Genomic DNA, 25,384 nt, shown 5'->3' with positions numbered 1-25,384 from the left:
CTCTATGGCTCTTTTTTTCCAGCAGCATTTCGACTTCCTGAAGAAGGATGGAGAGGTGTTCTGGAGATAGACGTCTTTCCCTTGGGGGTCTGAATGTTGGGGACCGACTGAATTCGATGCAGTAACCGTGGGCTATTGTTGACAGTACCCAACGGTCTGTGGTAATTCCCTCCCATGCTTGCAGAAAAGATGTTAACCGGCCCCCGACCGGAGATGCATGAGAGGGGACCCGAACTTTCGGGTCATTTGGTGGTGGTAGCCGGGGAGCCTCTGGGAGTGGGGCCACGGCCTCTTCCCTTGCCACGACGTTGTCCTCTTTGAGCATACTGTCCACTGGTTCCATGAGGGGAAGACCAGTTGCTGGCTGAGGTGTATTGCTGCTGATTTTGTCGTTGGCCACGAAAAAAGCGCCTGTTGCCATTGCCTCGCTTATTCGGAGGTCTCGTGATATAGTCCAGGGTTTTTAATGTCTCTTGTTCCTTCTTAGCTGTCTCCAGTGAGTCATCAACCGCCTTACCAAACAAGTTTGAGTCTTCAAGGGGTTTGTTGATGAGGAACGCCTGTGTTTCTGGCTTGAAACCTGAGTTTCTGAGCCAAGCATGTCGCTTAAGAAGTACGCCCTGGACTAGGGAATGGCCAGCCGTCTACGCAGCATCTAATGTGTTTTTGATGAGGTTCTGGTTTACTCGAGTACCTTCTGTCACAGTGGTTAATAAGCGGGTTCGCAAGGGCTCAGGGACCTCTTGTAGGCCTTCACGCAACAGTCCCCATTGGGCATCGGTGTAGCTAGCCAAAAGAGTTGTGTTGTTGGCAATACGCGTGTCAAAAGCTGCTCAGGATGTAATCCTCTTCCCCAAGGCATAAAGCTTCTTCCCCTCTTTGTCCGGGGGTGTTTCGCTAGTAGATAGCGGAACCCCCGCCCTTTTCCTCATGGTGGTTAGTACCAGGGAATCAGGTATGGAATGCCCCCTAATATACAAGGGATCAGAAGGTGAGGGGCTAAAAAGCTTCTCAATTCTTGGATTAACACCTGTAACTAATGCAGGTGTAGATAGAGAGGGAACAAGGCGTCTCTTGATTGAGGCGAGGAGGGGTATGGCTTGGCTCGCAGGTGGCTTTTTCTTGATTATTTTTTCAACAAAGTCTACTTCTGGGGTAGTTTCCCCCGTATCAATTTCAAAATGTGCTGCTGCCTTGCGTAGCATTGCATTAAATGTGGGTTGTTCGTCCACAGGTGAAGGATCTCTGACCGGTGTGGTCTGAGGAGAGGGCAGGTCTAAAACATCAGGGTCTGTAGACGCCCCTGGAGACTGCCAGAGCTGTGGTTCACAAATGTCTGGGTCTTCTTCAAAGTCCCCTACAGGCTCTTGTAAGTCCTCAGTATTTAGGAATTCTTCTTCTTCCTGAAAATGTGGATCCTCTTCAGTGAGGTCATATTATCTATTTCTTCCTCAAGTGGGTCAAAAAGTCTTGGGAATTTAGATCTAGGGTCTTCAGGGACACAAACCTATCTATCCTGTCCATACATGATTCAAATCTTTCCCTAGTCCAGTGGGATAACCCTGAACGGTCTAGTGGAGGAAAGGGTTGCTCCTCCTCCTCTAGGCGTCGAGATCTTTCCCATAGTGTGGAGTATATGCCCCCGTCGCCCTCTGAAAAACCTTCTCTTGGGCAGGCCGATGGGGACGTATCTCTGGGTTTTCCCTTCGACATGCGGGGAAGTTCAGGCGTACCCTCTGTAGATTTCAGCGTCTCCCTGACTTTCTGAGCAGGTTTTGGCGACTCCTTCACCACCAGTCTCTGCGAGTCCTTGGAGACTATCCTAGCTATGCTTTCGACGTCTATCCTCTCTGTCGAGTGCTGGTCGTGGATATTTTTTGGCGGTGCCGGAACCTTTCCGTCGTTGGATGTCCTCTTCCGAGGCGTTTTGACAGATGTTTTGGTGGTAGCACCCTTAGTTGAAGATGGCCCAGTCGCTAGGCACGCATGCGGCTGCAGGGAGGGCTGCCGGCCCTTGCGGTCGGCAGAGGCTGCCGGTTTGGGCATCTCCGTTGGCGCAGAGGCCTTCTTTGATTTACTTGATGAATGGTCGTGGTTTGTGTGCTTAGTGACTCTTTTGTGTGCGCCAGTGTTGCCGGGGTGTACGTCCTCATAAGTAGTGCCGGAGCTGAGCTTTTCGGGGACGGGGACAGATGCGGTGGAGCAAGAGCGTCCAATGAGAGGTCAACAACCTCAGTTCCGGAGGTAGCGGTATCACTAAACCCTTCGTCACACTCGGCGGAAGCAGCCACGGGTGAGGAATCCGTCTTCGACATGCCGTAGGCTGCCCACCTCTTGACCCTGTGTTCCTTCAAAGTTTTTGGACGAAGGAGTTTACAGGCCGCGCACCCAGCCTCGTTGTGGTCGAGGGGTAAGCAACGGCTGCACCGCTTATGCTTATCCTTCAACAGAAATTTGCCGTTACAACGTGGGCAAAATCTAAAAGGAGTCCTCTAAATAAGTGAGGACGTAACCAGTGATAACGACCCAGAAGGAAAGGGGGGGGGGAGGAGACAAAGAAAGGCATTCTAAAAGAAAACAGAAATGTCCACCCAACCCCCACTCTCCCTACTGTGTAGGCCGCCGATAGGAACACCTCTGTCGAAACCAACGCCGTCGAAGATCTTGACTCGGCGGGGAAGTTGGATGGCCGTCGAAAGAGGGCTGGAGGTGGTTAAGTTAATAATAACTGACAAATCGACCAAGGGTCGAATAAATGGTAAGTGGCAATTTCTCTTACGAGCTCCGCATAAGGCGACCAGATTCTGGGCGGAAAAAAACAATCTGAGGTACCTCGACGCGTGAGGGATTTTGGGTACACTACACGTCACTATAGGGATAGTATTACAGATACGCCTATGTCGACGTCCCCTTTTCGACTTTCAAAAAACAAGATCCAATACTGTGCAGTGACCACTGGATGTCGGACTATGCACATCATGTGATTCTAAGCAGATTTTCAAACATCAGAAATTACATTGTGTTCTCCCCTGTTGGATCTTCGTTGTTGAACAGGTGAGAGAACCCCCTCGTATTCCAGCTAGCCAATTTGAGCTTTTTCCTCTCCGGGGCGTCTTGACAGTATGGCTTGCCTATCTTTCCAGCCAGCGAGCCTGCCAGCCATTTCCAATTCTCCTCTCCTCCTTTGTGGTCATTAGGCCCCTTCTCATTTGTCCTGAAATTTGATCCGTTTGTGCCCCAGCTTGTTTTGTGACCAGTCTGTTTACTAGCTTGTGCTTGTCGTTTTCTACTGTTGTCTCCCTCCCAAGCTGGATTTCTTCATCCAGAAATTCTATTATTCTTAGATTGTTTGATGATAGGAATCTCAGGACTGGCACGTGGTGAAAGAGCCCAATTACATTTGCCCTATTTAGGACTAAACCATCCTTTAAGGGGATCAGTCTTTCTAATATCAGGGTAAGGGGTGGATCCTTTTGGTAGTTGTTGTACAATCTTCCGGTTGTCTCTTGCAGTTGATGTTCTCTCTTGCTTTGAGGATTGTTGTGTTAGTCATGTCTACTCCTTGGTTTGACTAGTCTCAATGGAGAAATCACATATTGGTTGTTCCTGTTAACTGGTCTATTTTCTACCAATCGATATTTTACTTTGGTTGGCATCCTGCTTTGTATGTCTTGGTCAGCTTGCCCCACTGTACAATCTATTTTAGGGTTCCGGTTGTGTAAGGGGAGATCATGCTCGGCCAAAGGTTTCTGCGGGATCCTGGTATCTTTTGCTGTGATATTGTCTACTGGGCCTTGCCTCTCCTTTTGTTCGACAAGTTTGGGGCCTACCGGCCTCTTGGTCCAATTAGGTTTGTCGTCTTGGTTCCATGTAATAATGTCCCCTCAAAAATATCGCCGAAAAATGGCTGTTTGTGTGGGGATTTTATTACATGAAACATGCAGGGACACCCCCGCAACCTCCAAACCCTTTTTTATTTTTCATGGGGAGCAGGGAACACCCCTGCAACCCCTGCTGCCCCTGTCCCTATATATATGGTTACCTAAATATTGTTGCCACAACCTTTTACCAGTGACATTATATACGGCGACCATATATATATAGGGATATTATTACCCGATACCGTCGTCTTTGGGGCCTACCGGCCTCTTGGTCCAATTAGGTTTGTCGACTTTTGTTCGTTCCTGACTACTTTCCGAAGATGCAGATTCGTAGGTCGGATCTTGGATCTCGGACATTTCGTCATCCTCCTCCTCTGGACTCGAGAGAGTGTATGTTGATAGATCTAATAGCTCAGCCATTGCCGCGTCTTTTTGTCCAAGGTATCAATTAGCCCCTGGTTGTCTGATGTTTGTTTACTAGAGTGACAGTGGTTTTTGAGCTCCCACTGTTAGATTTTGGTACATCAATGTTTTTGATAAACGTTGTACTTCCATCGGAATTTCTTATCCTGGTCATTGGTTGATTCTTTGGTTTCTTGTCTAGGGGTCTATTTACAGCCTCCCCTCTTTTTGTTTGAGTCTTGGCCATCTGTTTTTTTCCATCAGACGGGAGTGGGCTGCTGCGTTTCTTTGTGCATAATTTTTCCCATTACAAAGATTTCACATAATTTGGGGGGTTGGTTGGTAATCAGATCCTTTTCTGTATTGCCGTTGGTCACATCGTCCTGGGTTGTTATCCCCACCTGCGTTTTCGTTGGTGTTATTTCTGTGGGGTCCCTTGTTATTTCTTCAAAATCCGGGGTATTTTTGTTCCCCTCCTTATTAGATGTTTTAAGGGGCCCCTTTTCCTTCTGCAGGTTCACTTTTGCAGGTGTCCGTGGCCTCTGGCTTGGGGTCGTTGGATTCCTTTGAGCTGTCCGAGTTTCTGCAGATTTGACATTTCGGTTAAATGATCCGGTCTGTGTCGATTTAGCTGTTTTCGGTATTGGTGTCGCACCACCTGTATGTTGCATCTCTGCTAACTCAAATCCTCTTGACATTCTCCTTGTTAGTTTTTCTTTAATTGTAGGATCTCGGATGGTGTGAAGTAGACTCATCACTTAGGCTGAACTGTTGTCCATGTTGTTTTGGATCCCTGTCACAAAGCCCTTCACTTACACCATTTTGGAATGGAGCATTGCTAGCAATGTGGTCTAGTCTTTCAACTGCTCTCCCATTTGCTCGTAGAGCTTCATGAATAGGGCTAGTACTGTTGTTAAGGTTGAGATGATCAAGAAATCAGTCTCCCTTGAGTGCCCTTTTGTAGAGTCTATTTGACTTGTTACGTTGCTTGCTGCATCCTTATATGGTGTTTGAGCTGGGAGTTTGTCATTCATCCCCCTTGACTCTTGTTTTTTATTACCACTGGGGGCGGGGGGGGTCTGTACTGGTAGGTTCTCTCGGTATCCCCGAGATTTGGGTGAGGTATTTTTTCGGATCTACATCAGCCTGTCCTATTTGGTAGACAACACCCACAACCAGTCTTGCTGTCCCAGAGCACGGTTTGTTGGATGTTGAGAGATTTGTTTGGTTGTCCCACAGGGCTCCTCTGTCTGTCTTGCCCTTGTAAGGTTACCTGCTGCTTTTTAAGGTGATGGTTTTCTGCCGTCTCTACGACTAAAGAGGTTTCCAACATTAATTGGTCGGAAACGTAACTTTGAGTCAATTTAGTTGTTTGCTTACTCATTGTTTTTGTCAAGTTTGTTGTCGAAGTCTCTGCTGGGTTTACCCCCCATTTTCTAGTTGTTTTTCCCAGAAGTAAAATCTACGACCACTCAGGTCATTGTCCAGGTTTAGTGACATTGATTTCCAGGCCTTTGTTACCAGGTGTAATGTTGGAGTGAGACTCTTGGCTCCAGTTTTGCCCTGGGTAACCTTAAGGGGCTGGTAGTTCCCCGTGAATCTTGCTGACTGAAAGGGAGTTCTACACCAGTTTTCTGGGTTTTGAAAGGATCATATGCTCATTTGAGGCAGTGATTTCACCCAATTTGCTTCGTTGGAATAAGGTCTGTGCGACTATGGTTTAGATCTGCTTGTGTAGGGCAATGTTATTTTCCTCCTTTCTCATGGTGCAGCCTGGTCCGGGTGGTAGTCATTGGTATCTTCATTTAGGTCTATTCCTTCGCCTGTGATGTCCCCAGCGTTCTTCTCCCCTTGTGTTTTGCCTCGCGATTGCTCCTTTATGTGATTCTGTATGGTTACAGGGGCTAGCTCTGGATCCTTTCCTTCAGCTACACTTTCCATGGTGCTGTCGGAATGCTTGACGGACCCTCCAGAAGATTCCCCTTGGGCAGGTACATTTTTGTTAGAGGCGGATGTGTCTTGCACTGAAGGCAGATTGAATTTAGGGGTCGAGGCATTAGACGCCAGCCCACTTGCTATTACCATGTCTATGTCTATGTAATTAGCAGTGCGCGCCGTTACTGTCACTTCCATGTTAAGCGGGGGCGGGGAGGGCGCTGCGGCATCTGCAGCATCCTTTCATGCTGACCTAGCTGGTTCTCTTGTTGCTCATGGTGTTCAAAGCATACCTGAATTGTCATAAGTGCTTCCATCTGTGTCTTCCAGCAAAACTAATTTGTCGGGATGCTCGAGATCGTTACATTGCCATGCAGCAGGCTTAGAATTCCCCTCCCTTTCATGCGATGTACTTGCGTGCTCACTCACCCTACGGGTGTTTACAGTACCTGTGTCTTTCTCTCGCTGTTGTGGTGACGTGACTGGTTGCACTTCAATGTCGGTGGCTGCGTCCTGCTGCATGTTCACCTGATGCCTCCTGTCCGTTGTCACTTCTGACTCCGGATTTGCAGTTAGCTGTAGCCACTCCAGAGTCTATCAGCAGCGCGCTGGAGGCGAACAGATCACCACAGCAGACCGGACCGTGCACCTTTGCACACGGTCACACAGTCACTCTGCCCCCACTCCGCCTTGGCTCCGCCGACCACAGCAATTTTGAATGGGAAAAAACAAATGCAAGCAATGACAGACTGCACAGACCCTCCAGCAGTCTCCAGTCACTCTGCCTCCACTCACATTGAAGCAGTACTCCTCTAGCGTGGACCAGACGCAGGGAAGCCGGTTTTGATGAACGTCACCCATACACAGGGTCGGACTGGGACAAGAAATAGGCCTGGTCACCCAAAAAAAAGTAGCCCACCCCTTGCCTCACGACCCTTGACCTTTGAAGACATCACCAGAAGTGATGTCATTGGACCCCATCCCAAAGTGAAATCCCGGAAGCGATAAAACACGACCTTTCACCCCCTTGACAAAACAGTAAGTGGCATCAAATAGCTTTGTTCCTAAGTACACTAAATTACTGTGAATCCAAGCAGACTTCCAAGGCCAAATGATATGTTACTGTATAGCACTTACGCTTAAGCTCTTTTTATAGAACAATTATGCCTACAATATCACCCAACCCGTGTTGGTACTCATTTATCGACCTAAAAAGGATGAAAGGCTTTTTGAAAAATAATAATGATTTTTTTTTTCTAATTCTTTTTTTCCAAAGCGGCCCAGGCATGGCCAGAAACCGGCCCCCACTCCTGCACCTGTAGTGTCCTACTACTGGTGGCAAATTCCACAGATTGAGTTGTGGGTTCTGTCTGATTGTGGATACGTCTGGACTAGTCCGTCTTTCAGATTTTGACTTCACACAATCAGACAGAACCCACAATTCAATCTGTGGAATTTGCCACCAGTAGTAGGACACTACAGGTGCAGGAAATGCTTGGTCTGTAGTTTAACACAAGATCTGAAAGAGATTACTATGAACGGACTTGTATGGAAATACAAGACTTTCACAAGCTGTTTGACAAAGTGGAGCATATACAGCAGAAAGTGTCCGTGTGGCCTACTATACATTGGTAAAAGTAAACGAGAGATCAGACAGTGCATCTGCGAGCACAGATTGTGCCTAAAAAAACCTAATCGAAGACAAACCCATGGTGGCACATTTCAGAAAAAAGAAACACCAACATACAGAACTACGCTGGTTCATCATACAGACTGTAAACAGCCAACCAAGAGGAGGAGATCGAGATCTGGCTCTTAGAAAACTAGAGCAAAAATGGATTCACAGTTTAGACACAGTGAAAAATGGCCTCAATGTCGCAATTGAGTGGAACCTGTTTTTCTAAAAAAAGATTGGTCCCCGGCACTCTACACAATAGGTTCCCCCTGGTTATGTTAGTTCCTCGAGTCTTGAGTCACAACATATATGTTTCACCCCTACTCAGCAGTTTAGCCAAGAAAATCAGACAAACCAAAACTTTCTGCATATGGATGTGTGTATCGGACCGGAGACGCAGTAGTATATCACAATAGAAATTCTCAGAAATACCAAAGACGAGTGTGGGGAAAAAAATAAAAGGTGGTGTTATTTTGTGAAAAGCAAATGATGGGAAACCAATGTTGCGAGTACTTTCCTGAGCCAATTTAATTTATATTTTTTCTAACGTAGACTGCGATCCCATATTTCTGCTAAACAGTAGCCTCCTGTTATATATGCTGATATAATTAATAATGTATGTACGTGCTCCATGTGAAGCCAAGAGATCTATTTGTACAATTTGTCATATGTTGTGACCACAATGTATGTTTGACAGACCAACATGAATGTTGCAATCTTAACTATGGTGACAATCAGTCCAGGATTAGCTTTTCAATGTCCAATCATTATTTTGCGCTCTCACAATGAAAACGCATGCGCGCCACTCAAACTTTTTAGACAGAATGAAATGTGAAAAAGATTGCAATAATCAAACATTAGTGTTTTTGCAAACTATGTACCAATGTTCTCCAAGGGCCCGATGTAACCATGATGCCAGTGATTAGCTAAAGGGACTCAGAGTTCCGTTGCCTCCGCCCTCCTTGTTGTGGCTGAATAGAAGCTAGCATGCTTGGCGTATCCACAGCAACCTCGCCAAGCATCATGACGCCTAGTTGCCATGACTACATAGTGTATCCAATTGGAAACCAGCAATAAGAAGAAAGCCCCCAAGCGCGAGTACGCATGCGCCATACTCGTGAACAAAGGTAGACGCCACCTGGCTTATGATCAGCAAAGGGACACAAGTAAGTAGCAGCTCCCTCCATACCAACTGCTAAATAGCTGAGCGCACACAAAGAAATGATCGCAGCAGACCCATACGCTTAAGCCGCCAATCGATCAGCCATTTTCCTGTGCTACAGCATAGAACACAACAGCGGTTGCTTAGCAACCGAGCTGTTTTACACAGACACCAGCATTTTGCCAATAGAAACCTTTAAGAAATCTTTAGTTGATATGTCAGAGCCTCTGTATATCAAACAAGCATGTCACGGCCCGACAATAGTGAGGGTTTTCAAGCCAGTCTGTCAGTTTATGCAGCAGATAATGAGAAAATAGTTCTCATTTTATTACAGAAACAGTCAGATGACGTGAGACACAGCGCCATCAAGAGATGAAAATCAATGAAGAGGACCTAAATCCATTCCAAATAGCTACACTTGTGTACACGAGACACTACAAAAAAAGAAACACAGCCCAATACACCAAAAGCCCAAGTACAGGTATGAGTGGCAACCATAATACGTTTGATGAATCAAACATATGCAGATACACCCCCTTTTATTAAATGTCATAATTTATATTATTTTTAGTGTAAATAACCCCAAGGGTCCCTCCTTTTTGGATAAGAAGACATCCCCCTGAAATTTAAAGTCCTGAGGAAAGCATGAGAAGAGCTACATTAACAACCGTAAAGACTTATAAACAACAACAGTTTCGACTTGTAATATGTTTTGAAAGAAGAATACATAAAGTCACTGTTTACTAACTCCTCACAACCTTACCGCACGGTCAAAGAGCTTGCTATCAAGCACCATATGAATATTAATATGTGGTGTTTCGAAGTGGCTCAAAACTGAATGCATACAACAAATGTGGTTTATTTTGTAGTGCCAAGCCTGAATATAGTTTTTTTTATAGTGTATGATGACTAATAAAATCGTTTTTTACTGTTAACAAAAAGTGATGATCCGCTTTATGAAAAATACAGACTAATTCAAGGTGTCTGCAGCAGTGGTGTGCACTTCACTCATACCTACAGGTGTAAAAGGGAGGGGTAGCCTGTATTCTTTTCATAGTATTATTTCCCATGGACGGGTCTCCTGTTGCAGTCGGTTATCGGAGTTTGGCAGCTCATCAGCGAAGCAATGTTTGGGACCTGGCCAAGTCTTGCAGACTTGTGGCCAACTTTGGATTCTCTCCATTAGTGTCCATCAACCACTTCAAAAGGCACAGGGTCAGTATACACAGTCACGCGAGTCCCATGGAGGTAGGACCTCATCTTCCTATGGCTCCATAGAATGGAAAAACATTCATTTTCCGCATGTGACCACCTGAGTTCTCTGCTCCTAAACTGACAGATGATGCAACATATAGGTAGTTCCTCATCTTTGTCATCAAGCTGTGATAGTTTTGCTCTTATCCGAGTGTCATATGCATCCGCTTGCACAGTTAATGGTCTCTTAACGTCAGGTGCCCTGAGAACGGGGCCCTGGAAAAAGGAACCCTTCAGGCACTGGAAGGCCTTCTCACACTCAATAGTCCATGAAACTAGTTCAGGCCTTCTGGAAGCTATAAGGGCAGTCAGGGGGTCAGCTATATGGCCATAGTTGGCCACACATTTCCTGTAATTTCCAGTGAGGCCTAGTACAGTCCTCACTTGGCTTTGGGTAGTGAGGGTTGCCCACTTCCGTACAGTCTGTACTTCACTGAGAAGTGGTTGAGTCTTGCCTCCACGTACACCAACTTCATGCTCAAGGTCAGCCACTGAGTCCAATCCAATCTGGCACTTGGTTGCCTTCATAGAAAGGTAGGCCTGGTGAAGGCCCTGCAACTCAATCCTCAAATGTCTTATATATTCCTCCCCAAGTAGGGCTGAAAACTGCTATCTCATCCAGAGAGATGGTGCAGAAATCATCTGTCCCATTCAGAACATATTTGATCACCTTGTGGAAAGTGGCAGGTGCAGTCTCCAACTCAGAAGTTCTGTAGTTGTTGAAACTGCAGTCTCCTCCCTGGCATGTACTGACAGGGATATTTTGCAAAACCCTGCAGAGAGATCAATAATGCTAATGTACTGGGTAGTACTTAGCTGCTCCCCCAATTCGGTTATATTTGGCAGTGTGTGAACACCTGTCATGGCGACAGCATCCAGAGCTCTAAAATCCATGCAGAATATGAAACCAGAGGTACCCGCAGTGTACAAAGGCTCAATCACCCCACTGGCTAATTCTTGACCTTCTCTGCATCTTTCCTGTTACTTATACAAGAAAATAAATAAATAAATGGTCTAACAGTTCACTGATCTCCAACTGAATGTCAGATCCAATCTGTTCTGAACCACCACAACAGCTATTGCGTGTAGGCCCAATAACTTCAGTGACGTCTCGCTCACACCAATCCTAGGCCTGGAATTACAGGAAACATGGGGGAGAATTGCCTCAGCAAAGTTCCCACCTCACCCAGTTGTGGAGTCAGTTGAGAGGACTCTAGGCCATTCCTAATGAAGCCATTGGAAGGGAGGGTCTGGGACAGTGCAGGGAGAGACACAGATTCCTCTGGCCTCCTTTCCGGAAACCAAGAGCACGGCTCCAATGTTATGACTATTCATGAGAAACTCAATGGCAGTCTTTCTAGACCCGTCAAGATCCTCTGAATAGTTTACCTTACCTAGTCCTAAAACTTAGCAAGACCCAGACCATTCACTTATGATCTGGGATTTAACGAATACGTTTGACATCAAAAGGTCCCGCTGCCTTCTTTGTGGCTCACTAAGTGCGCCAATCAAACTTGTGAGGGTTCTAGAATGTCTCCCTCTCAGATCACCATCGTGACAGGTGAGTGACCAACTACAAGTCACTTCACCCTGCTTCCACTGAGTCTGACCACTATTGAGCATAGAGATGCTGCCTGAGTCAGGCACAACTCCCTCACAGGAGCTACCTCTGGTGCTGATGTTCAATAAGGCTTCAATGACTGACTTAGCAGTCATTCCCTGTGGGCTGTCATCAGGACACATGGTGTTGTGATCAGCAACCACCAGTGCCGTCCTATTGCATGAGGTGTTACACAGAGTCTCCAATGCTTTCCAAACATTGATATGACAAAGAGATATACTGGTAGAAATATAGAAGCCAAGCAATTCAGAGGTTAGCAGACAGAATGACCGGCAAAAGACAAACACACACTATACTAGCCTTACCAGCCTTCATTGGCTACCAGCTGGAAGTGGTTTACAATTTTCCTATTCTAAGAAGAAAATATTGTACTATATACAATATTATATATACGCAAAGCTATATATAAACTATCCTCTTCACATAAGGCCCCGCACATTATCATGAATACTCACCACATGACCCAATGCATAAGTTGTAACACAATGACCAACTGTAATGTCTCAACTCCAGCATGATATTCTGTAGTATTCATAATGTATCAACGACCACCACTATGCCTGTACCTGTGTAACTAAGTTTCTTGCAAGTAACAGCACCTCAATGCCCGTGGGCTGCTTGTGCGCTATATAAATATAAATAAATAAATAAATACACACCGTCAAACACAGTCTAGAGGTATCTACCTCAAACGCTCTGTTGGGATGTCCATTTAGGCACTTTGCTATGGATGGATATACCACTGAAGGCATGCTCACCGTCTGCCTATGCAATGCCAACCCATGGGATGCGTGCTGTGTTCAAAAACTCAAACGTTTAAAAGAAAGTTGCAAGTTCACATTTTTAAAAAGATGGCATACGCATTCTTCAACCATGAAACGTTTTCCTTAGGATTACTTTTACATCTGTTGCATTCCCCGAGTAAAATACGATTCCCATCTATTCGATGTTCGACTTTTCATAAGCACTCGGAAAGGGGGTGGGAGCCAAGAGCAAAAACGAAAAAAAAAAAAACTAAGTCTAGACGGCCAGCACCCACCTATTAGATCAAAGAACAGCTGGTGGAGAAAGCTACTAGACTAAAACTGGGGCAAGATTACCTTCTACATAAAACGGGGACTGGGTCTGACCCCTTTTGAAAGGTCATTGTTTGTCCACTTCAGGCTGGGGATATTGCCCTTAGCAGCCTTCACAAGATTATGGAGCGGGAAGCGATACTGGGAAAGGGGAGTGGCCGCTGTGTGGGCAGAGAGTGAAACCGCGACACATTTTGTATTGATGTGTGCTGCGTCTTTTTAATTAAGATGCATTTACTGGAGACCGAGTATAAGGGCGCCTGGGATTCGCTCCACAAGGGATGCTCTGCATTTGCTTAGCTATTCCCTAGCGCCCCATGCTGTCGCCTATGCCGTGTTATATACACAGAGCTTGGATACAAAGAATGAGGGCCCATGAGAGCGTGGTGTGGGAAGGCGCATACCCTCATGATGCCAGTGCCCACACACGGGTAAACACTCCAGATTATGGCAACTCTGTGAGGCTGCGAGCACGCTCTTCCCGTAGCTTGCTTTTTGATTCAATTGTAAAGATTGAATCTTAGGGTTTCTGTTTGTAATGACGAGACAATGCTCTTTTATTAGGATTGTGCGTCTGGTCTCTTCCTCTTCGTTTATAAATCGGGAAATGCGTTTCAGAAACGGTTGAATAACATTTTAATTGTGGTGTATGTATGGATGCATTATGGGATTAGTATTTGTCGGCTATACTTTTATCATGTACATGCCCAGCCAGGAACATGGAAATGTGTGTTTTATATGGGCTTGTACTTGTTATGCCGAATACAAGTTATTTGACTGACTGAACCTGGATGGTGTTTGTGCTGGTTTAGTACGCTGTGCCCAAACTCTAAGCAATCACAGTTGGTGTGATGGAAGCACAGATGGATGCATGGACGTCTGTAAAATCTGATGGGTACTATGCCAGTGAAGTTGCATCTGCATCAGATCACAGGATCGTTTTACACAGAAACCTCTGTATGCACTGTGCTTGAATATTCATCATTAGGAAGTGGTTAATTAAAACAGCCAATATTGAAGCTGTCTAAACAACAATATGTTAACCCAGCACTGACCGGGTAATAGATCTGTGCCTGCAAGAAAAAGCATCTCCAGGGCCGGCATAAGATGTGCGGGGGTCCCTCGCCTGCAGCTTGGGAACCCCGCCTGCATATATGCACAACAGAAATGCATTCATGCAGTTTAGTTTAAGGGTTTCAAATGCAAAAGACCAGTGGAAAAACTAGATAGAAATGTTTTGGAAGGTATATGCTGTTTCGGCGGTTGCAGTTTTGTATCCCTGGTGCACGTATCTGATCACACAAATATTGTATTAAAAGGAATAGATCGAAGTCTTGCAAAATGATCTGTTTTACCTGGCTGAAACAAGTAATGTATTTGGAGACTGACTAAATTGTGAAAATGAGTGTTTACCTTTCATCCTGAAAGCCACAGACACATCTATTCTTTGTTAAACATGTGGGAAGCTAGAGCTTCTGCATGCTGAGATTAAGTGAACCAATGTCAGCCGAGAAGATTCCACCCAGTGCTGGGTTTCTTCTTTGCTATGCGAGTCTGTAGTTTTCGTTTTTTCTAAAATTGAATGCAGGACTACAAATACCAGAATGCAAAGAAAAAATGAAGCCTGTGGAGGTAACGGACATGGGGCAGCTTGAGATCTCAGACAGTTTATGCCTTGAACCCAGTGCAGCAATCATAGGTAAAGAACATTGCGGTTGTCATAGCTGTCTAATGTATAGATTATAGTTTCCTAATACTAATTGCAATGGATGATTCATTAATCTCCAAGTATATTCACTTCCCAACATTAACAACCTGAAAGCAGCATGTCTGATTATCTTCGGGATGTTCACTGACCTCTGCTGCAGCAGAGCAAAGAAGGAAAGCCAGCAGCTGAGCTGAAATCCTAAATGACCAATTACAAAAAGATACTAAACTTCTCTGTCAGTCACAAGCAGTCACTTCCAATGAAAAGGTTGAAACGCTCCTACGCCGTCCCTGCACATTAACTATCAAGTGTTCCTTTCAGAAGCATGGTATACATATGATCCTTTGGACCACACCCGAAGAACGGAGGCGTCGGTTTGCGAAATGAGGTTTTTAGCTCCTATGATAGGCAACTGGCGATGGCATTACACTGCAGCCGAAACAGGCTGATCCAGCTGTGTGCAAGCGTCCGTCTGTTTAGTTTGGGCTTTTAGGTGTTGCTTGTTCCATTGGAGTACAGATGGGGAGGAAGGACATATGAGGAGGGGCACACAGACTCTAGGTGTTGTTTGGTTATGTGCCCACCCATTGCCTGCCCATGGCCATGCTAATCTCTATGGCCATTTCCACCTCTGCCTGCCCGAAACACCTCCTCATGGGAACTCTTTGAGCTTGCTTTAATCAAGCCTTACCATTAAACGTTGCACTTGAAGTTCTTGTCTGGTTTTTACCAAAGCACTCTTCCGAGAGTTAATGACTTAACCACTTATCTGCCAGGAAAAATGGCCCTAATGGGTTTCCCCATGCACCTAGGACGAGCAATCTTGTGCTTGGCACTTATTGGAGTTGTAAACATGCTACTGGTGTAATACAATGTCTTACCAGGCCCGCCTTCAGCCGCTCGATTTATAAGCACTCTGCGTGTCCTTCACTGAACTGTTAAAACAAGCATTGGCAAAGCCACTGAAGTCCTGTTTAAAACGAGCATTGGCAAAGCCAACATTTTAGGCTTGGTCATACGTTTTAAGCTTTTGCCAGGCACTGCTATTCGATGCCCAGGTACCCGCACCATTTTGCACCTGCTACTAACAATGGGTAGTTAATACCACTACGGCTGTGCCTGACAAGTGCCTTTCCCATGCCTACACAAAAAACCCAAACTGTTGGCATTGCTAATGCTTGTTTTTATTTGTGTGCGTTTATAGGTGTCTGAACTGGTGCATGTATGTGCACCACTTTGCCAGGACGTTAGTCTGACGGGGTATGATAGCACATTGAGATCATACGGTAGAACTGTACTGCATTGCATGCTCCTGAAACAGTTTCAAAAGATCGCACGCCTCACTTACCTTCTCATCGAAGTCCATGTAGTTCGAAACCACGTTAACATTGTCGTGGAAAACGCCGGCCTGCCGGATGATTTCCTCCAGGATGTCCCCGATCCCAGCCGAGAAAATAAACAAAGGGATATTGCTCTGATGCAGTCCATTGAAGAACACCTCATAACCTTCCCTGGAACAGAAAAAAAGCAAAGGGGTTGCAGGATTAAAGGGGGTCGCTTAACATTACATCTTGATTTTAACAGTAAAATGACATGTATGCTGTCCTAATGCATGCAGAATAGTGAATATCTCGATATTAATAAGTACCAATGAAACCATCGAACCAAAATCCAATATCAACTAACCAGTAACACGATGCATGGTCACAGTACCAAAAACAACCCCGTTCCATGAAACCCGAGCAAAGACCAATGAAATCCAACCAAGAACATCAATATGAAGCAGCCGGCCACATCAATGAGCAACCTCCCCGAATGTTCCTAGTGGTGTAGGCTGCAGGGAGACGTGGTGGTGCGGCTATCACATTGTGCATGCCCTCCAAGGCATCAATCGAACTAACGTAAGAGCTGTAGGAGTATGCACAATACACCCTAGATCGATTCAAATACAGACAATACCCATCCCATTCCAAAAAATACGAGTACTAAGACAACACTGCCAGGGGTGAACTGGCCTATAGGGAACTCTGGAGATTTCCTGGTAAGCCTCTGCACCCCGGGCCTCTTTAATGTTCTGTTGTCAAATGGTCCCAAAGGAAAAGGTTTGGGTATGCTCAAAATGTGTAGTATGGGGCCACATTGAACACTATTTCCAGAGCCTCTTTTTGTTCCCAGTGATTATTCCAGGACCTCTCGATTCCCAGTCCACCCCTGAACACTGCCTAATTCGCCATTGAACCACACCATCCTCTCACCGATCACACACTCCTGCTCTTTTAGCCACTGTCCCACAGACTAAAGGCACTGCCACCAAGCTTTTCAATGTTCCCCTCCAGAGTTTCTCAAAGCCCAACAAACCCACTGGTTATCTATCCTCCAAACTAACGAACAGGCAATCTCACAATCTCACACCCGCAAGATATGCAATCAACTGAATCCAAAGTCTAACATCACCACCAACATATGCACCAATGCACACACAAGCAAGACCCACGCACTGACCCCAAGCATCGAGCAACGCCTCAGAGACGGACCACCCCTGAGCCAAAAACATACAACACACTGTGAGGTGTTGGAGTGTAGCACAATAAGCGGTAATAAAAGGAATCAGTGCACTTTACACATAGTGTACAACAAATCTCTAGCCTGTAAGAAAAACACCCTTGATAGCAACAACTATGCAGACCCTCTCAAGATTGACAGCAACATGGGGGAGGAGTCCATAATCTCAGATTAGAATTTTAGGACAGTGACAGGCAACCTGGTTATACTAGGAACATTTAATCTAAAGATTAACTCATAACACCATCCTTGTTGATGACATCAAGACTTATTCCAAGCAAAAATGAAGAACCAAAACATTATTGTAAAGATCACTGTGAGAAACCTAAGGCGGTTCTCCCGATTAGACCCTCAGAATCCCTTATTCTGGTGACCAGAGAAGGGCTGGCACTCTCAGATCCCAACCCTGGGGGTGTTGATGAGCGAAGATTACCTGGGTAGGGGATCCCGGGGTTATGCTTGGGGGAATGCCCCAGGTGAGACGCAGTATTACACCGGGGAAGAGGACGAGGAGGCTGTTCCAAATCAACCTTCCTTCCACCCAATGAATCTCCCTTACCAGAATCCCATAACCCCTCTGCATCTGGTAAACCTATTAGGAACCCAAACCCTGTTGCAGTGGTAAAGTACATCTCCTAGAATCCATATTTTCCGTTTGCCTACCCGAGTATTCCCAGTCATTCTTCTGATTATTATTTCTTGAACTCCCAGTCTGCTTTGACAAAACACTACAGTTCCCACAATTCCCCCACCCCCTTTCTCCTTGCACGACAATAATCCTGGCCATTCCCTCAACAGATCTCCAAATTATTATTTTACAGATTTTCCCCATTCATTTCACAAACCCTACAATTTTCACCCTTCCAAGTTCACCAAGCGCCCTAAGGCCAAGGTCAGGGAACTAGGAGGGCTATAATTCCCTGTGAAAACCCTCTAGGTTGTCCCAACACAAGGGTCAGTCAGAGTCAGGCAATTGCCGATAACTACACACACCTGACTTCCCTTTCTCTTAACCATAGGGATAACGGAGCACAAGAGCACACTCTGAACAAGGCCGAAAGCATGAGGCAGCAGCTATTCCGGGACGGCAGTTCAAACAGAGGAGAAAGGCGGTGAAACACGAAAGGACAAGGAGGGAATTGCCCTTGCCCTTTTCAACCTAGACCCGCAAAGCCTCTGATAAAAGAAACATATCCAGGAGTCGCAGCTGGCGAATGGTGTGACGGATGTCAGCGATACATGGGACCCTCCCACACCGATAGCCAGGGCGAGGAGATGCGGTGGCCATCGTAATGCCGTCCTTGACTTCAGCAGCAAAAGAAACGCCAACGAGTTCAACACAGCCAATGAGTCTGAAGAAACTGAAAGTGGACCAGACTGTGTTAGACTCAAGGTTGCAGTGGCAACATTATACATGAAGGAAGAAGATTAAAAGACAGAGGTCTTTTTGTGAACAAACTTGGTACCAGAGAGAGTGGTCCGGCGCCACATGGGCGCTCCTTAGAAGATCTCTGGCTGGTACCCCTCTCCTAAACAAAGAGAATGTATTAAAAAGTGTTGAAAGTACAAGTACCAAGAGGCCCTAGGCGAGGCCGGCGTGAGGTGTCAAGGTGGTCATACAAGGGTCAAGCCAAACCCCTTGTACAATCGAAAGTCCTCGATATGTTTCAGGAGTCTCTGAGGAATATGAAAGTGTGAACCCGACTGAGGGGAGGGTAACACTGGCATTTGCGCCTGACTGAGGGGGAACGCTGTGTAAACTGTGATATTGTGAAGTACGCACTTGCCATAGAATAACAGAGACCAAGCGAGATATTATCGCCCCTCAGAAGTCTCTGTTTGAACCAGCAAGTGCTTTAGGAGGTAGGTGAAGGAAGGTCTGAGCCTGGATGAAGGGGACCTAACTAAACTAGATTGATGTTTAAAAAGACTGAGACTTTTGAAAATGACACATGACGAGACTGCGACTGAAAGGCAGTAGTGAACCCGACTGAGGGACATCAAGAGCAAAGCAAAGGGAAGTGAATCCCACATTGTAAAAAAAGCTAAGGGAACTACATTGTGGTGACAAACGTGAACCCGACTGAGGGATGTCCACAGTGAGGGGTTGGTCTGAGCCCAAATGAGGGAGGCTAACACTGAAAGAAGGATCAGAGCCCAGCTGACAGGGATCCTAGGGTGAAGAGTAATCGCACGACATGGAGATAGCAGAAGGAACCTTTGTTTTGTTGTTTATGGCATATCAGGCCCTCTGAAGCAAGAGACTTTGCATGAGAAGAGACTTGGGCACCGAAGAGCCTGATACTGAGAAAAGGAACTGTAAACTCGAACCCGAGAAGCCCAGGACTGTGCTGTGCTCAAGAGTCCCGCCTTGTCGCATGCTAAAAACGTGGGGAAGGGAGAACCTGGCCACAACATCCTGACATTTTCTGAACACTTCTTTCTTTTCTTGTGAACATTATCCTACACTATATTGTAGCATAGCGGTTAAGGATTGGCAATATTTGTTTTTAGTATATGCCCTTTTTATTTGACTAGGACTATTATTATTATTGGATGGTCGTAGCTTGTCCCATCTTAGATTTTGGTTTAGATTAGGCGTTTATCTCACCCATTTTACAGTTTAATAAACACCCTTGAATTGTGATCACTTGTGTCGGTCTTACTTTGATACCTTGCCTTCCTTACATCACACACTAGGCTAAATTGTCACTTTTAGCACACACTTTCAGTGCAGAATTCCATTTCTGAAAGTTATGCTGTCTCATATATGGGACTCCTAAACATTTTGTTATTCCCTTTGTTTTGTTTTAGGAACTCTGACCTTGTGTGGTCATAGGGACTTCTACAAAGTCCCCTAGCTACTGCAACTAGTTTTCACTACAGGGTCCTATGGTAGCCCATATGGCTCATAGGACAGGGGTGCTTTTTAAGCACCCGACTGTGCCACCAGTGTTATTATATCTACCTACATTGGCTTTGGGGAGTAGGCATGGCTTGGGCTAAGACCCACTTCCTGAAACAAGTGTTATTTAAGGAAACTACTGCTTAACAACAAATAACCCTAATCTAACCCACTTCTCTTCAAGCTGGACCGCCGCAATGCTCTCCTCACTGGACTCCCCATCTTTGTCCCCTGCAAGCCATACAAAACACAGCAGAAAGACTCATCCTCCACCTACCCAAACATTCACACATCATCCCAGCTCTTGCCCAGCTCCACTGGCCCTCTGTACCCCCAAAGAATTGCCTTCAAAAAGGACTGAATTGTTTTCAGAGCCATACACTACAAAACCCATTATACCACTGAGACAAACTCAAACCCATCTCCCACACAGACACCAGACAAGCAAGCCAGCCAGCATTTCCTACTTGAACCATGCCACTCAGCACACTAAGATTAACAGAAAAACAAGTGTTTACCTACTCTGCACCCAGGGCATGGAACACCCTACATCTTCACATGTGCGCTGCACCCTCCATCACTACTTTTGGAAAGAGCCTCAAAACATACCCTTTTCCCCACACGTAACCATGCCCTCCACCTCCACTGCTACCGCTTGTCTATCCTAATGTTTCTATCATATCCTGAAAACATTTTGTAACTTCTGTTTTACCTTGCACCTTTTCAGCCTTTGAACCTTGTAATGTGCTCAGAGGCCCTCTGGGTAGAATCAGCGCTGAACGCAAATTCTAATAAAATACATAAAAACCCACCACAACACCTTCCAAATCCCCAATGGTAACCTTGCTTGCTCTTGGGAAACCTGACGTTTTCTCTTGGGAACCCTAACAGTGCACCCGCCCACTTCCCAGTAAAGCCCTGTCTCAGGGCCGAGTTTCAAAGGATTTCTTCGATTGAATTGCGCTATCAATCAAGGAGCATTCATTGCATTACCACATTACCAGGAGCTTTTCTCAGGACCAAACACTTTCCAAACAATCAAATACTGAAGTTTACCCCTAAAACTCCTTGACTCCAAAATTGCTTGCACCTCAAATTCCCCTTCCTCTTCTTAAACACGGACTAGTGGTAGAACCTCTTTCAATCTGGTTCCTTAGACTCACATTAAAAGTTGGATGTATCTTTAAATGCATAGGCAACTTTAACTTCACTGGGAGACTGCCTTCTCAATTTCAAAGGGGCCTAAATACATGGACTGAATTTGTTAATCCCCTGTAACTTAATATGGCATATAGACAACCACACCAGCCTCCCTACCTTATACTGGGAGCTGGTCTGCAAGACCAATCAGCAAGTTTTGTTGTATGAAGCTTTACACTGTTGTACGGCAAGAACTGCACCTCATGATCTGTAGTCTTTTGTCTACATGGGGGTTACAAGCCTCCTCCACCACCATCTCCTGCAGAAATTGTGGGGGATATCCAACTTGCAATAAAAAATCCCAACTTGCAATAAAAAAGAGGACATGGATGTGGAATCTTTTTGGGAATTGGTATAAGTAAATTCAACCATCCAAACTAGATCCAACCAACTACTCTGAGTTCTAAAATAATATGTTAAATTCTTTCCAGTTTTTGGTTCACCATTTCCATTTGACCATTAGACTGCGGGTGCTAACCAGAAGATACACGAGTACCTAGGACCATAGGAAGACTGTCAAATGAATCACATTCTGCAAGAAACCCTGAGCCAGTCGCTGTAACTGGACATTTGTTTGGAATTAAATGTCCGCTTTAATAAGAAGGTCCACAACAACCAGAATTGCGGAACAACCCTTACCCTTAGGAAGATGTACAATTAAGCGCATGGACAACGTATCCCATTGTCGAGAAGGGATAGGTAAAGTGTGCAATTCTCCTGCTGGCTTCCCAGTTTCTGACTTAGCCCGAACTATTACACATCACAGGTGCCAATGTTTTTTAAAACCTGGGTTACCTGCCAACAATAAATCATAACATCCCTTCAGGGCAGCGATCCCAAGCCCCTCAGTCTGAAGATATAACCAATCCTCACAGTAAGGGAAATCCTCTTTAACTCCATGTACTGGATCTTTACCAGCCGAAGCCTGGACCGGCTTTAACAACAGATAGCATTTGACTTCCATTTAATTGGTTCCACCCACAACAAAATTCTTCACTGGAATCAGTGGCTTGTTCATATATAGATTGATTTGCTCACTGACTTGAGAGTGCACCTGCCTTACTATTCTTCCACCCAGGTGTAAACAATTATAAAATCATAATCAGCAAAAGAAAAGACCAACTGAGCTGTCAGGTGTCAAAGTCTTGTCCGACTTAAACAACAGGTTTTGTTGATCATTAAATGCAGTCACGGTAGGCCACGCCCCCAATAAACAATGCCTCCATTCTTAAAAGGCTTACTTGATAGCCAGTAACTCTAAATTTTAGCTCATGCAATTCAAGTCTGCCGGGGACAACTTCTTACAAAAGTAAGCAACAGAATGAAGCTCTCCGATGTCCAAATTATGCTGGGATAACATTGCTCCCAAAGCTAGATTTGAAGAAGCCTCCTTCACATAAAAAGCTAGTCTGGAATTAGCATAGACCTTAAAAAAAACCTTCTTTGAGATGCCGAAAAGCACTGTTGGCCTCCGAGGACCAGTAAACATTCACCCCCTTCTTGAGGAGTCTAGTACACAGGCTTAACTAACTGGGAGAATCCTTGAATAAATCAGCAATAAAAGTTAGCAAACCCCAGAAAACTTTGTATCGCCTTCAGACATGTGGGAGTAGGCCAATAGCAGACTACATGGACCTTGCAAGCATTCATTTTGAGTCCCCTAGGAGAAGTCATAAATCCACAAAACTGACTTCTCCAATTTTGCCAACAGATGATTCTTGCAAAGCCTTTGTAAAACTGTCCAATTTAGTGACTATCGTCGCACCCTGAATTTGGTCGAACATGATGAAAATTCATAGAAGAGCATAACTGTTTTAATAGTAATTTTGTGAAAAGGTCTGTAATCAATAAAAGTGCAAAGTATTCAGTCTTTCTTGGACATGGATGATGCTGCTGGTGATTGCAAAATCTTTGGCAAAGTTTTTCTAAATATATTTTCAAATAGTCATTCTCTTTTTCCTTCATAGCATAAATTCTGCTGCATAGGAATGGAGCACTGGGTTCTTAATCTTGCATTCGTTCGATCTTTGAGGATGTTACACTCTAGCATCACCCTCATCAAACACATCCCAGCATTCTTGATAACAGACTGGAAACTCCCCAATTACAGCTCCAATTGAGTGGGACACTAGGTTTCCCACAGAATGATTGCCTCTGCCTCCTTCAAACAGTTTTTCCGTCCTCTCTGAGGGCAAACGTCAGACAATTTTCTGTGCAGAACGTCGTACTGAATGTCATGGTCCACTTTCTTCAACTTATACTGAGATTATGCAGCATGAGCAAAGGCATACATAAAATAATCCTCAACAGGGGAGCATCTATCAGTTCAAACACCATCTCCCAATGTTCCCCACTAATCTTCAACCTCCGGGCAGCTGTCTCATTCGTGATGTGACCCAAAGATAACTGTGTTCAGTCTACAGCCCTCACCTGCTCCTTTCGTCTAACCGAAACTCGTAATGCTTTTGCAAACCTACAATCCCCAAAATTAACTGTTTCCCCAGAGTTAACATTGCTGCTCTCACATACTTCAATTCTTTAAAAAAAAAAAAGGAATGATATATTTAATGTAATTTGAGGCAGATCCACCTGAAGAGTAGTTGCAACCTGCCAACTCTTACGCTGGGATGAACAGAATTTCATGGGGACACACAGACAATTCCCCACGAAATGCCCTTCCCCGCCACAGTATAGAAACTAATTCTTTGCCTTTTTCCTTTTCTTCTTGAGGTAAAGGGGCATGAGGTTTGGAAGGGGCCCACTAAAGTCTGAACTCCAGATTAACCATCTCTCTCTTGGGTCGGTCATTCCTAGGCCACTGTCTGAGCTTGGGTGTATTCCTTTTACGCTCTATACTAACCAAAATCAACGCATCACAAGATCTATCGGCCTCTCACAAGTTGCCAGCCTATTTACTACTGTGGCCAAGGAATCCTTCAACTCATTCCTCAGACCCTGTTAGAAAAGAAAATAGCTTTTCTCCACTGGCTAGCCACTCTCTAACACTAGGGTGTTGAAGTGCATTATGTAATTTATCAAATCTCGTACCCAGTTTTAAACCTAAAAGCTCTCCATTCACCCCTTCGCGAAACCCATTGACGATCAAAGATCTTCCTGTTGGGACAAACTCCCATGTATGCCAGAGGGCCACTAGGAGTTTGCTGAATCTCGGAAGGCCCAACACCTTCCACAGGCCAACAGAGGACTCAGTCAACGGCAAGTTCAAACTGCAGTTTATTACAGACAAAACAAACAGGGATCAGCACAGTGACAGAAGAAATCCATGGACATCTCAACTCCTCCTGGTACGCAGGCCAATTTTCATGTAAAATGATGTTACTGCTCCATCACTAACTGGGCCTTTCTCCAAAACCTATCGACATCTGGGATTGGCCAACAGGAGCCTAATAACCTATATGATTGCCTATACATGTTATTCTACTGGCTCTCCCATGTCAGATGGTTGGCCTGGCACATCCCCAAGTCGTTATCTATAATGATGTTGCAGTATGAGGGTCATACCATTGGTTCTTGCCTGTTGCTACCCACTCCTAGGATACTAAACTGTGATTGGCTAGCGTTGACGTGCCCAGGCCTGCGATCTGCAGAAGGTTCTCAGCTCTTGGTGTACCTTTTCAAGGTACTAAGAATGACAATGTGTCTGTATTTGTAACTTGTGTGTACCACATTAGGCTATGAGAGGGCTTGTTCACTCCGTGCAACACTTGTCTCACATTGTAACATCTTTGTTGCAGTCCTCTGTCTGGTAGTGTGAGTTCGGCTCTCTTTCCCAGCGCCAGTCACTGTCCAGTGTCTGCATCGGCCGGGTCACGTGTTCAGAGACCATGATTTGGAGTTGTGCAGCTCTGTATTATGAGGAACTATTCGCATTTACTGCAGCTGGTACTACTGTCATTCAGGGAATGGAATGTCCTCCATGTCTTGTGGCCTTGGCAGTGAGCCCTGTCTCAAATGTTTTGCTCTCTGTTCAACCTGAATTCAG

The 25,384-nt window shown here is 45.2% G+C and overlaps 1 protein-coding gene across 1 annotated transcript in view; it reads right to left on the bottom strand.

The window, feature by feature from the left end:
* Positions 1–25,384, bottom strand: part of NT5C3B (5'-nucleotidase, cytosolic IIIB) — a 197,050-nt gene that overhangs the window by 36,505 nt on the left and 135,161 nt on the right. Inside the window, exon 7 of the mRNA XM_069634503.1 lies at positions 16,063–16,225. Within this exon, the coding sequence (XP_069490604.1) occupies positions 16,063–16,225 (163 nt within the window). The remainder of the gene's footprint in view (positions 1–16,062; positions 16,226–25,384) is intronic.

Source organism: Ambystoma mexicanum, chromosome 13 (genome assembly GCF_040938575.1).
Source record: "Ambystoma mexicanum isolate Mex_15411 chromosome 13, UKY_AmexF1_1, whole genome shotgun sequence".
Lineage (NCBI taxonomy): Eukaryota > Metazoa > Chordata > Amphibia > Caudata > Ambystomatidae > Ambystoma > Ambystoma mexicanum.
Note: the sequence above shows the minus strand (reverse complement) of the source record. Positions and strands in the feature narration are given on the sequence as shown.